The 15,026-nt window shown below is 45.8% G+C and overlaps 1 protein-coding gene across 1 annotated transcript in view; it reads right to left on the reverse strand.

Annotated features, from left to right (window-relative positions):
* The window catches only part of LOC128714962 (uncharacterized), a 44,389-nt gene extending 33,424 nt beyond the window's left edge, over positions 1 to 10,965 (reverse strand). The window contains exon 1 of the mRNA XM_053809844.1: positions 10,294 to 10,965. Within this exon, the coding sequence (XP_053665819.1) occupies positions 10,294 to 10,965 (672 nt within the window). The remainder of the gene's footprint in view (positions 1 to 10,293) is intronic.
* Between the last annotated feature and the right edge of the window lie 4,061 nt (positions 10,966 to 15,026).

Here is a 15,026-nt window from a genome sequence, read left to right on the forward strand (position 1 = left end):
CTTGTGCTTTCTTTGTTACAACACCCGGCGCGTTTGATTATTTCCAACCCGATAGAACGCGTCATCAAAACCGCGGTCGAAGAAGGTGTGCGAGTGTGTTTTGAAAACGCTGTCGGAAATTGATGCCAGAATGAGTGAAAGATTTATGGCAGCTTGATTTGCTTACGCGCCCAAATGTTTGCCGAGGCTGGGATTTGGGCCTCGTTAGGCACCTAATCCGTGCTTCGGCCGAATCCAATACTTAGCGCAGGAGTGGGCGTTCCGTTTTTTTCCGTTCCTCTTTCCAATGTCCAATCCGCATGTTGTTCCAAATCCTTAAAGCCTTTCGCCAGTGCTCAGGACGGCGAGGAACAATAATCGCAAGAAGCATAAGTGGTCTGGCACTTCAAAGCACGAACGGTAAATACCATTCGGAAAACCCACTGCCGGCACTTCGTACGCTCCCTTTCACTCTACCATGGTGGAAAATAAAAACTCATCATCGAGAACGGTAGCTCTTCCTGTATAGCCACACACATCCACCAAAGTGCCCTGTGTGCGGCAGGGTACAAAAAAGGGTATTTTTTGCAGAGATTACGGAATATTCTCACATGCTCATGAATACCACCCAGATACGACCCTTTTCACAACCAAGCACACACACACACACACATCGCCGCTAAAAGGTAAGTATTGAATTTATGCGTCCCTTTCGCTTTGCATCATTTTGGATGCGGTGTACATCTTCTTCAAAAGTTCAAATGGACACATTTTCCTCTCGGTAACACAATGGCGCAATTCCGGAAGGGTGTTGGGTAGCACGAAACACGATCGATCCGAAGGTACACACGATACGGGAAGGATAAAATATGCCTCCGTTAATATATTGGGGCCCGAACGCACTGCGCCCAATTCACCTTTCGACCGGTTGGGGGTTTCAGATCCGTCCCGTGGGTGTGCACCTGGCGTACACGGCCGACCAGAGAATCGCCGTAGGGCGCGAGAGCTCTTACATGTTGAGCTACAAAGCTCCGGGAAGCTTACCGATTACTCGCCATCACACTATTGATGTTGGCGTTTTAGTCCACTCAAGCACAAAGCCACCAACCAGAAGGGTCCTTCCGATGGGTCGAAGGCTTTCTTGTCGGCAAGCGTTTCGCTTACTACGTACTCACTCATTCCCGCTGGAGTGCTCTCGTTTCCCTTCACCGTCGTGAGTTTCATAAGTTTGGCCGTAGCATCGACGGAATTGCTCGTGACGGGATTTTACCTGGTTTGAGTGCGCGGAAAACTATGAAAATTCTTGCTGAACCCATCCCGTACGAACCGCCCAATGCATTACACGCCAGCTAGAGTGATTCCGAGGTTGGAAGCTTCCGGGGACATTGTGTGGCGAACGGCGAACTCTGCTATCGCAACCATACGAGGTTCGTATCGAAGTTGTGGGTTTGAAGAACAGTGCTCTGCACGTAGAAAACTTTACATTTCATGAAACATATTCCAGCCGAACATGTTGACTAGGTCTACCCTCCACACCTCAATCGCCTTCAATTGCACTCGTTCGCCGGAGAACCATCCGATAAAAGTAAGACCCGCTCGAGTAGCAAGCGGCCCTTGAAGGCAGAAGCACCGCCAGAGTAATTCTTTCTTCCCAAGTACAGCCGCACATAAAGTTCCTACACACGTATTTATCGATCAATTGTTTTGTAGCTGCGAAATGGTGTTTGCTGTTACTGCCATTATTTAGGTTGTTAACTTCACCAATCGCCATCGATGCCATTATCCGTACGCGACAGCACTTGTCGTCCAAGGCTTTGCTTTCAATGTTTCGTTTGTGGGAGGGCTTTTTTTTTGTGTGTGTATGTGTGCCCCACCCAATGTTTCGTGGTAAGATGCCATCTTCAACCCCTTGGCTGTAGAGCGCCTGCTGGTAAACAACCTTGTCAGAGACTTTACTTCCCTACGCTGGCTGGGCCGGGGGCTCTCACAAATAAGCAAGGAATAACCCCCACCCTCGTGTTTTTGTTCAAACATGCCCGCTACTACGCTGCTTTGTAGAAGGTCCTCGAGCGCCGAAGATTAGGGTGCCGCACAGTTATGGGTTTCCGGGCTAAAGTACCATCGTGACACACGTGCAATCACGAGTAGCCGATGCACGGCCCAACTCAGCAGAGGTAGAGGTATCCTTATCCTTTCCCTGCATCCATATATCCCCCCACATCTTCCTCCCAGAACCCACCGACAGCTTCGAATATTGACACAAAGTGATAACTTTTTCGCAGAAACTTTCGCCAAGCCCACCCTCACACGTTGCCACGTGTGGAAAACAGCTCCGAACTTGTACCGGCCCAACACACCACGATCCGGTCCGCTTGACGATCTGTTGTTTGGGAGCGAATCGTTCGGCAGATCCGAGGAGGATTTGTTGGACTCCATGCTCCAAAAAACGGATGCCAGGATGGAGTAAGTGTAGCGCTTGTTGATGCTTGCTTCCGGTTGAGTGGAAGAAAGAAGCGGACTGATTTAGAACTCACTCTAGCCCCGGCTCTAGGCACGGAGGAAGTGATCCACACACCGATGGGGCTATATCCCTCGGGTTTGCTTCAAGTTCTTCAAGGTTTCGAGCGGAATAGGGGTGCGTGTATTGAACTTGTTGTTGTTGTTGATTGTTGCGAGGCAGAACCGAACGGCAACCAAAGTTTGCCACCGGAACACGGTCGAAGGGATGATAAATGTTTATCGATTGCCGGCGTGCGAGGCCAACTTCCCCGGTACCGATGCCGTACCAGGCCCCGGTATTGCCGACGGTTTCAAGTTCGGTTCACAGTGGGTCCGGATTTTACCGAAACCCGAAGCAAGGCCAAACGTTTCGTACCAACCCTCGCCGAAAAGTAGGATGTTTCATATTTTGGAATGGTAATAGTTTTCCTGAAGTCGTTTACATAATTTAGTACCCGGCACAGTCCTGGGCCACAGCTCCCGGAGAGTTTCGCAAGGCTCTGCGCTGTAGGAACCCCCGAGGCCTAATGTTCTATGCCGATTCCACATCCAAAGTACACGCACATACACAACCCCGTGGTCTTCTCGTCCGGGAGAACTGCATCAACATGAAACAACATCCCCGGGGTATGTGTGTTTGTCGGTGTATGCGAATCGGGCAACGCTCTTTCTTCGGTGCTCTGTATTTGCGTTCGATCGATTGGCTGTTGAGCTTGGCAGGTACTTAATCATTGTACACTACGGAAATTGTTGTGTATTAAAGAGCACGGTAGAGAAATTTTATAGGACGTTATATTTTGCACAGTATCACTGCAAAGCAATTGCCTGAGCTCGTATTGGTGAAATGAAGGAATGGATGAATTTATATTACATTATAAAAAGTATCCACTCAGATTTTCCACAAGATTTGTGTAAGCAATATAAGCGAGAAATACACAGTTAGCAATTTAGTGAAACGAACCGCATGGATTTAGGTAGAATCTTTTGGAAGCTTTTGAGATAACGCCTATGGGGAAACGCCTAAAGTAATGCAATTTGCATGACAAAATAACTGCTTCATACTTTTTTGTCAGTATTTTTTGCGTGACCGTTCAAGCCAGCGGTGTAAAATAATGCCGGAACTTTGAGGTTTCGCGATTTGAGAAGCAGCTACACAACTGTGATTCATAGTCTACACCAATTTCTGGCTGAATATGTTCTAAATCCTTAATAAAACATGTTCCACTCTTGAACGATCTCTACGGCACTAGAACTCCAATAAACGTAAACAACGCGCGCAAGTGTGCCAACCATCCACAGAAACTTTGGAAATATATTATCTCAGGTACTTTCGTGGGTGCCAATGGGCAAAACTTGTCCTAAAAGACCAAATTACCTCACACGCACCCACATACACACGACTTCACCATACTTTGGCAGTAACTGTCCAACGCAGCTCGATAAACTTGCATCGTTTTGCTTCGGAAAAGTTTACGAAATCGAGCTAAGAGAGACAAAGAGAGAGAACGATAGGGAATGTGCTATTCCCGCCTTCAATGTTGTTTTATAAAGTTTTATATTTCGCCTCTATTTCGCTTTTCCGCACCACGAAAGAATGGTTTGGCAGCTTTGAGCGGTGCAATCAGTGAACCATCGACGCGAGTTCCCTCCCTGTCCGAGTTTCGCTGCTTCCTGTACCGTGCCACCATCGTCGTTGTCGGTGCCGCGCAGCAACCGATAAATCGATAAATCAATTATTTTTAAATATTTTAACTACGAAATCAAGTTCCATTCCACCCACTTGAGCACCCGTACCCGGTGAAACTCGAAACCCAATCATTGGTCGGACCATTTCGTGCGCGTCCTCGGAAATCAACCCACACCCGGGCAGGCGGGACCAAAAGGGGTTTGGAACGCCCATGAGCCATATTTTTACGCTGACACGTTAATAGCCACAAACGTCAGCGCACTGTCCGCCTGTCCAGTTGGCGAGTGAGGTCAGCGTGGGTCAGCATGCAAAGGACGGTGCAGCGTGGTGCTTTAAAATCTGCAGCTGCGATACAATGGTACCACCCCACTGGGTGCCATCTGACGATCGACAAAAAGGTACCTTTAAAAAAATAACGTGAGCATCAACGGCTAATAATTCATTTACTCATTATCATCGCACCGGTGTTTGGTCACTACCGGGTACAGTCATTGGAACAAAGAAATCGACAACAAAAAACACACGGAAACAAAAATCTGTCCCGGTAACATCGTCGACGGATGCTTCCTTAACATCCGCTTCGTCATTTGCCAGGACGTCGTGGTCATACATTTTTGTCACTGGTCCGGGATTCATTTTTTTCTTCTCTTACTCGACCTCTCATTGGGAATTTTTACCGCCGTTGAAGGACAGGAAGTTCTGTTTTTTTACCTTTCCGCTCTTGTTATTGTTTTTTTTTTTACCAAACCGACCACTGGTCAGTCAGTTTGGCGAGTCATTCCGTAGCGTCGTTGATTAAGTACAAATAATTTATTCTTCTGAAAGCTACTTTACATAATTAATATTTCATTGTATTTTTGCTTTCGCTTGCGCTGGTCGCATTCTTCGCGTAAGATTCTCCCCATTGCTGGGCGTTTTACGTTGCTTTTTTCGCATCATTACTCGTGTGCCTTCTGCGAGCGCCCAACATAAGTTTTGCTCATTTAATTTATAGTTTATTTCTTTTGTTCTCACTTTTTGTGCACGGCAAATCGTAAAGAAACACAACGAAACGAGTTAAATCTATGGGGAGTAATTACATTTTAATGTATTTTGAAATATTTTTATTTTTTCCGCAAATCTGCAACATTTCTCTCGCTACCTCTCTATCTCGTTCTCTAAACTTCATTAATTAAGAGCATTATTTTAAAAAATGTGCTACTAACAAAGCTAAAGCTTCCAGCAAATGTTCGCAATGAATTCATTGCGCCTAAAAGTAGGCAACCAGCATGACAAGTATACTCTTTTTAGTCTACAAAATAAGAAGCAATGAAATACAGACTTAGAAGTTCCGTATAAGTACGTACAGTTACAAAGAAAGTGCTCAAACAGATGGCGTTGCCTATGATGGCATTTGTTACCATAATACTTGAAGGTGATAAAACCAGGCCACTATTTAATGAGTGAATGAAGCTCACGCATCTTTTACTCACTCCAACAACATAGATCGGACGGAAAAGGTTGTCTCCACAACCGCCAATAATGCTGCAAAGCAAGGCAAGATGCTAAATTTTGCCCCATATAACCGGACTGCAAGCAAGGGGTTGACACAGCAAAAACTTTCTCCCACCTCCATCCATCCTTGCTCCCAACCCGCCTGTTAATGGTGCAGAAGTTAACCGAGGGGCTTAATAAAATCATAAAATTAATTAGAATTGACTTTTGCTCTCTGACTCGCAGTCCTTGGATTGCACACGGAAGTGTTGCGTAGGGCGGGTCTCGCTTTATGTGCCACGCCTTGGCTGTCGCAAAATGGTGCGGAGAAAGTTTAGCGATTTAGCGAGCGACCCCTCGCGCCCCGGCCCCAAACTCTCCGGCACTCCCAGGGACTGCTAATCTGCATTCCCGATCGCACGGCTACAGTATCAACCGGGTTCCCTTTACCATTCCCTCGTGTCATACGGTGTTAGTTAGTGGTTTGTTTTATGTATTTTTACATTCTTCCATCAGCGTGTCAAGCGAACAGGGTGGAAGGTGCGTGCCGATGCACGGAAGCACAATCAGCAGTTACTTGGCATAAGCTTCAAGGTTTCAAGGCAGACGTGTTCCGTGGACGAACAATTCATCCGTGTCCCGCACCTCCACCAAGCCGGGAAATGTACGGGCAAATGTTTCTCCAATTTTATGAACACCAAACCGGCCGGGGAGCGAAATTCCTACGGAAAATTTAATGACCTCGTGAGCCATTTTTAAATGCTGCTTAAGCTTTTAATTATGCTGCTTCCCGTTGGTACGCTTGGCAAATGTAACGATCGATTGCCGAAACGAACGGCAATGGGAAACTTTTCCCATAAAGCAAAAATCAACCATTTACGATGATAAATTTCAACCTGTATCGAGCTATGCGGAAGTCCGTAACATTTTAAAGGTTTACATCTTTCCCTTTCGGAATGCCATCAATCGGTGCCCAAGCAGGGAAGGTCACGTTTAGTTTAATGTCGTCCCATAAATGTGACCTCACAAAAACAGGAATGATAATTGCATAAATAACCTGTGTTTACCATTCGCTGGATACATGAAGTACACTTTGAAGCTTGATAATGTTATCAAGTGCTACGATGATAGACGATCTGAAATAGATCCGAAAGAGACATTCCAATTAAAACGTTATTGTTGCAATATAATTTTCCTGTTGTAATAGCAACCACTATAACTAGTTGAAACACACTTTCAAAGACCATCCCAATGGAGAGGAGAGATGTGTCCTTAAATAAGCATTAAAAACATTCACTTACCACATCCGTCATTATGGGATAATTTGAGCCTGTTACGGATAAGAACCTTACCACAATCGGCTGCAATGTGCTGCTAATGAAAAAAAAAGTCGCAGAAAGAAAACAAAAGAGAAATGCTCCACAGTACCATTCACTGGACACATGAACAGGTGTGAAGAAGCGTTAATCACACTGCATTTAAATATCGGAAAGAGTGAAATTAAACCCACACCACACCGTCGGGTTGCCGCCGGATGTCATGTTTGTCTCGTGTCTAATACAACGGGAAAACCCATCATGACGCTAAAAGGTTACCCATCGTAAGTGTCGCGAGTAAATTGTTCTCGAAAATGGGTTTCCTGGCTACTTTTTTTCCTTCGCTCTCTTGTTACCGGAGGAACTAATTTTCTCGCTCGTTTTATCCGGAGGTGGTGTGTCGTCTTTCGCCGGTCGTATAGGACAACACCCAGGTGTGGGACGGGAGCACGGTAATGGCTGGAAAATATAACCGAAGCTCCGTGGTGCTAACGGCCACAGAATAGACCACTTCTGTCCGGTGTGTTCTGCCTCACTGAGTGCTTTCTGCACTGTTCCGCGTACGGTGAAGTTGAGGTCTCCACTCCAGCAATGGATGTTATTCTTGCATTAAACTCTAATTAAAGCCTCGCAGCATTATCCATCGCTCATTAGACAGGGGTGTGCCGAAAGGTGGGCGAAAGGGTCGTGGGCCGAGGGGTTAGATGTGGTTTACCGGACCGGAGAGCAGACGGATGCTTCATCCTTCGCATCGAAGTGCGTTTTTCGGACGTTCGAGCAGAAAGTCTAACAACATCTCCCCAGCAATAGTGCCCGGAACACCGCAAGGACGCACATTGTTTAAGTTGAGTATCTGTAGGGAACGGTAGCCACTCGCCGGTCACAAACTCATATGGAGAGCAGCAGCATTGGACACTCGGCCCGATCGAACGACCCCAAAAGCCGAGACCCGTGCGACCCAACACCGGATGCGGGCGATTTGCATATTATAATGAAAATTGAAATCAATATAATTATTTTTTCATTATTTTGCACACTGCCATTTTGCCATCCCGTCCACAACGGGTCGGTTGGTGCCGACACGACAGCACGGTGGCTGTGTGGACGTTTCGGGCAAAGATGCACACGTTCGGGAGGAGCTGATCGGTAAAGAATCGCTTTTCGTAAGCACAATTTGTTCGCCACGGGTTCCTACGGATGTCCCCATGGACGGCTATTTCTGATGCGGAAAAAGGTATGTTAATGTTTCCGCTTTCGAAACCGACCCACTCAGGATCTAATAAGCTTCACCTAATCCAGCATGAAACGTTTTCCGCTAAATGTAAATCATATTTAAGCAACAACAAATACGGAATTATCAAACTGGAATCGTCGAAAAAGAAAAAACCTAACTTTAATATATACAAAAGTTAATTGAAATCTGAAGACGCTGCAAGGTGGCAAAACAAATAAACAAAAAACCACCATGCTCCATTAGCCGGGTTTGTAAAACATGCTATGAAAGGAAAATTAATAGTTACGCTTAAGCGACCCTTTCGTTACCCACAAACCTACAAACTACCATAAGCTTTTCCCTTTTATTTTGATGGCCTTCTATTGATCAAAGCGCCCGATAGGACAGTAAACTGTTGCGCAACGTCGGTTGGAAAACTATTTGTCGATGTCAACCCAAGGATACACTGGGTCCATGGCACGGGGTTTACTGCATAACGATTAGGTGACTACTTTTTCCTGAGGTTTGCCCGCACAACCATTCAGAGGGCCATTGTTTTTAACAATAATGACACCTAAAAATAATAAAGAACAACCAAACACACAAAAAGCCGAAACATCACAAAATTAATGATCGCGTTCGAAGAGCGGTTTGCACATTCATTGGTGACTCTAACTTTCACGCAATTCCGGGAAATTGAACTTCCCGTTTTCTGGCCATCATGTTGGGCCGTCCTTAGCTTTTTGTGAAGTTTAAGCACGGTTAAGCCACCAGGTTCGATGTTTTTCCGAACGAACGAACGCAACCGGACTAAGTAGGCATTATTATTAACCTTCCGACCGTGACCGATGTTAATTGTGAAAACCGGCCAAAATGAAGCCATCATCATCTCACCCTCACCCCGGGATACGTTGGGTTCTGCTTTTACCAAACTCCCCGGTACATTAGCCGACACGGCAAGGGTCGCCTGTCGGTGAAGGTGAGCTTAAATATTTTTCATTATTATTATTATGAATAACGCTATCAGCGTTGTTGGTTGTTGCATCGCTTAATCGTGGCGTTTTGCGCTGCTGTTCTGGGCACATTTTCCACCAGCGGGTTCATCAACGGGAGAAGAAAATGCCCCTTTCTACATCAAGCGATAGGAAGGGCAGGTGATGAGCGGATAGAAGGTGGCCCAATAAGAGCCCTGATTAGTTTTTAACGGTAAGACAGATATTGACATCGATTAATGTCACCTGTCAAGCGGTTCGCGACAACAAAAAGTTTGCAATGGAACCAGGCGAAACTAACACCAGTTTTGACGACGGATGATGGTTGGGAGAGTTTTTTTTCAACTCTTATTTATCGTGACACATTGCGATGGGTTTGATGAGCATTAAACAACGACGATGGCCACTAAAACGAAAAAGCGATATGAATAGTTTATCACACAGTTTACCCAACCTGGCGCATGATCGTAGTTGGCTAGATGATTCTAAATTGATAAAAATTCGTATAGTGTCCACGAGATTACAGACAGACAAGAGTAGTGAATAATTTTCGAATAAAAACAATTTCACCGTGGCCAAATAAATGCCCTCGCATCCAAAACAAACAGAACGGATGCTGGCGTAGATTAATAACAGCAGTTTGGAGGATGTTTCTTTTACAAAAATATATGTATGAATGTGTGTATGTGTGTGTGCGTAAAAGGGCAAGGCCGAAAAGTGTCGTACTAAAACATCAGCTCATCCCCAAGCAAACACTGCTAATCCCTTTCGGCTAAAGTCCTTTTGCAGGACATTGATTTTGGTTCCGGCAGGGTTTTGCTGTTGTCCCACTACTTCCAGGTGGATCGGAATCTGAAAATTGGAAACCCATCCGTGGAAGGGATCGATCGATTGTATGGTACCGGATATTTGACACACCGAAAATAACACCGGTGCTTGGAGGAGGGTTGGGTGAGGAAAATCCTTCATATCCCTCTGCGTAACCACCCGGTGACGGTTTCCGAAATAGCAGTTAACGAAATCATCGTTATCTCGTTACAGTGCTGGAGGACATTTTTCGTGTATCGTTGCGGCATTTTCCGATTTTTGACGATTGGACAGTGGAAAGGAAGAGTATGAAAGTGAGATTTTTACCTTTCGTTCGCTGACAGCTGGAAGAGAACTAGCTTTGGACAGTATCCCGGACCAGGACACCGGTTGACGGTCGTGACATTCCTCCGGTGGACGATTGCGTCCCACCGCTGTGCCACCCACCTTTGTTGACGGCGTCTCCACGTTCGTCTGTCCAATTCCATCCGGATGATTGACGTTATCTGCGCCTCCTCCTCGACCTTCCTGAATCGGGTCCGCAATCATGTCACCGGTGGTCGGAGTGTGCGGTACGTGCGTTGGAGGAGACTGCCCGACCTGCTCTTCCCACCGGCAATCGACCCGATCACGTCCGGGATGTGATGTGTCTGGACGGCGTGAGGGACAGCAAGGTCTGACGAACTTGTGCTCATTCGTGGTACGATCCACAGGGCGGCCGAAACCAGCAACCGGACCGGCACCGGGGTGACGCCAAATCGGACGCTTTCCTGCACCGACACCTCCACCAGCAGCAGTTCGACCCCTTTGGGAGGCTTTTTTGCTCGCTCTGTTGTTGTTCGGGTTGGTCTTCGTTTGCGGTTGTTGCGGTGGGATGGCGTAGGAAGGATCGGTATGAGCAACCACAACACCGGCAGCAGCAATATTGGTTGTGGCCGGCTTGTGGGCCGGTATGTTCAGCAAAACCTCGGTACACTTTTTTACATAGTTCGAGTTCATTATTCCGTTCGTTGGTTGAGGTGTGGATGTGGAGCCGCTCCTGACACATACACAGAATCTTTCCTCTCCAATAAACTATACTCGTCCTTGCGTTTGCACTTAGTCGGTGCGAATTTGCTGCTGTGGATGACAGTTTTGGTGACAAAAACAAAAAAGGAAGAATAAATACGTTTCACCCGTGTCGAAATGGTAGCCAAAACCCGTGTCTCACCGATACACTGCTGACCAGAATATGTTCAGGCAAGCAGCAATTTTATTAGATTAAAATCAAACCTGCCTGCAGCTTCTGCCGACCAGCAGGGGTTTGTTTTGATTGCGTGCAGACCTTCCTCACAGCAATGTTTTCTTTTTTTCGTCCCTTGTTCTTCGTCACATTTATTGGTACGCAATTTTACTGACCTGGGGACGCACAATCCACGAATGGGTTTCCCAATTTTTTCAAGACATAAAAATACAGCACTTAATCGTGTTAGCAGAATGGATGGGATTGTTTGAAGTGCTTCAATCAACACGGTCCACTAAAATAATCCGCACAGACTTTGCCCAAAGAGGCAGAAACAACTGAAAATTGATTTTGGAGTAAACTAACGTTTGACGCAGTCTGTCAACGATTTTGACCGAGACAAGCGTTACTAGTGAGCCACGTTAACGATAGCAAAGGTGTCTTGGATGGGGCGTTATGAAATGTTCGACTAGTTGCTAGTTTCCTTCACAATATGGGTTCTTATTTACACTACTCCTTCAGCTGCACTTCCCGTTCCTAGCAATTCACGAGCAACAAATTTTTGAGTGTTTTCATGGAAATAATCAGAACCAGGAAGACGGGATGCGGTGTCTATTTTCGTAGCGTCGTAAAAATAAAACTAACAACCCCGATTGCATCGGAGTTAATGTCGTCTGGCGGGTGGTATTCGGCCGGAGTAGCAAGATTTTGTTGCCTCGTTTTCGCGACCATAAAAACGTAACCAGAATAATGAAACACATTTATTACGGAGCGCAGCGGTGGGTGATAACGCGGTAGAATCTTCCCTACGCTGCTTACGGTTAGTAAACGCACATCCATATAATCATTACGACTCGCGCATCTCATTCCGTGGTGAGATGAGTTTTACTAACGAGGTTTTCTTGCTGTGCTTTTGCCGCACCCATCAAGAAGCCGCAATTTCTATTAAAAGTCAGCCGGTTTGCAAATGTTCCTATAGTTTCGCTAGTGATGGGGAATGCTACACATTTAAAACGCAGAGTTACAGCTTGAGAAGCACTGAAACAGCTCGTACAATCGGGAGAGCGAGAGAGCGGTATGGTGTTTTCTCTTGTACAGCGCGTCACGCTTTGGTTTGGTGGAGCGAGAATCTCATCTGCCACTCCACGTTCAGCATCCGCGGTGACTTGGATGGACGATTTGTCTCCATCTTCGATCGACCGACCAATACGTTCCGAGGTAACAGAAGCAATCGAAGCGGGAAGCAATTCTTTTTCAGTGTTAAGTAGTGAATTTCGTGTGTGATATTTCGATTACTTTCGAGAAGCTTTGTAGGTCACGTCGTGTATGCGTGGCGCGCATGTTGGAGCGACCTCCGAATGCGTGCGTGTTGTGTTTTGATCGATTGTTTGATACACGGTGCGTGTTGTTTAAGTGTATGCGTGACGGCGCATGACCGGTTTGTCGACCACGATCGAGCTGTGTATTGTTTTTGCACCTGCGTGTGGTGTGCATAGGTGTGTGACGATCGTATGCTTTCGAATTGTGTTAGTGTTGGTGTTGTTGTTGCCGTAGCTCCAATCATGCACTTCGAAATGTGCATTGTTGCATCACATTACTAAACCGGTCGGCGTGACATTACGCTCGAATGGAGTTTTTTTGTTCTCTCACTGGTATGTAGATTGTAGAATTCTTCTCAAAGCATGTGGGTGTGGGACAATACACATTCTTGCTGCTAGTTACCGATACCTTATCAAAATCACAGCTCGTATAAGAATATGACTAAACGCAGCAATAGACAGCTCATTATCGCGTTATCTGTTGACTGGGTGAAAACGGAGTGAGATAGGTGAGAATGAGCAAGAAGAGCAGAAACTGAGGCTCATCTTTCATTGCACGCACTTTTGGTTGATGGGGAGCTTCTCACTTCTTCATACATAGGCCATGAGCAGATTAGTATGTACCAGATTAAAACATTCTATTTCAGATTCGTATTATTTTTTGTTGTTTCAACATAGTCTTCTGTCTGCTGATTTTGTATGCGAGTGTACGATCTAGACGAGTTTCGATCGATCAGTTTCATTTGTTATAACATTGATTAGAAATTATTCGATGACAAAGTGAACGATTCCCACCGATACCAATCAATTCGCATGACTCCAGCTGATTGTTGTCATGTTAAATAACAATAATGAACTCTTCTGTCCCCATGACATACCCTTCGTTTTCGTAATAGAATATGTAATGCAACGTTTGTGTGATAACGGCAAAGTACTCACCAACTTCCAGCTTTACGGGGTGATCATTTCCTTTTGAAGTCTCTAATCTAGTGATATAAGGGCAAATAGTAAAAACAGACACTTGAAATTATCACCTACAGACAACGATAATGACGGGTGCGATTACTACATCGTTTCGTGAGCACGTGTCACGGGTAAAGCCTCCAACAGAACATTACAGAACAAACAATAGACAAGATTGTGTCAAGATGGAAACAACCGGTACACCGTGGATGTGGAGCGGCATAAACGCGCATATCATCCGACCGTGAACTTGTAAATGATAACGAGACAATTCCCTAACCTCATTCTTAATAAATAAAACGCAGCGGAACAATCCGACAAATGGTATCGATTTAAGTAAATTTAATTAAAACGCTGACAATCTACGATTGTCATCTTAATGAGCGTAAATGACACTTATTGCTCGTCTATTGCATTGCGCATGTACGCGTGTATGTTTCTGCTGATGCACACAGCGAATTGCTAATTTATCATCAGCGGACAATCTTTAATTAAGGTTCATTAATTGATGCACTTACTGTGCAGTGAAAAAACAAAACCAAAAAAAAGGCACAAATGCATCGCGTGCAACATTTTAATGCTCTCTGTCCTCGCTAATAAATCGACAAATTGTGCCGTTCATTATCGAACCACTTGGTTGATGCTGTTTAGTAGTCGTTAATTTTGCATTTTGTGCGAGTTTGAACTGCGAAGCCGGGGTGTGCAACATTTATTTTATTTCCATTTTCCCAGCGCCCTCTGTTTTGAGGACGCAAATATTCGAATTGCTTCATAAAATTTTTCGACTCCGTTTGTTTCGGGCACAGCAAATAACATGAAGTCACGCCTGGCCATGCGCCTTGCGGATGCTTTAACAACCGGTAATAACTTTTCCATCATCAGTCTTTCGATTAACCCGAACTCGATCGAACGCCGAGTGTGACGAACCGTTCCCGGAAAACAGGTGGTCGATATTAGCGGGAGAGGAGTGGAGGTTGGTCGACCATTCCCCGGCGTAGATGCGCCACCCTTCGCTGGAAGCTGTTGTTGCTGACGAATTATTGGAAAAGTTTATTAGCATGTTTAATTATTTATCGAGGTAGTCGCTAAATTGTGCAAGCCGTCGAGCCTGTCACCACCTCACTGCCACTAGTCTATGGCCAACGGGGGCGGGTGGGAATATTCCCATTCCCTTCTCCACCCATTTCGCTTTCCCACCCGGAACGGTGCTCGCTCAAGCTGGGTTCTAGATTGAATTAAAATTATGCGGCTTCCGGGAGGGTTTTTCAAAAGAGAGCCCACGTCGGTCGTTCTCTGGCGCGGTACACATCATTCGACGCGGCCTACTATTTCTAGACCACCTCATGCAGCTTACAGCGACGCCGGTAAAATTATTGATTAGCGTTTGCTCGGCACGGTAAGGAGATTAGGAGCGTGCCGCGCATCAATGGGACATTCAGCATATTAGCTGTGCCCGCTGGTGTAAGCCTCGCGCTAACAGCCGTAACGCCTGTATGCTTCGTTGCGTTACGCATCGGTTCGCTCGGGGCGCCGGAGGTACGATGCGGCAAAGCTTG

Source organism: Anopheles marshallii, chromosome 3 (genome assembly GCF_943734725.1).
Source record: "Anopheles marshallii chromosome 3, idAnoMarsDA_429_01, whole genome shotgun sequence".
Lineage (NCBI taxonomy): Eukaryota > Metazoa > Arthropoda > Insecta > Diptera > Culicidae > Anopheles > Anopheles marshallii.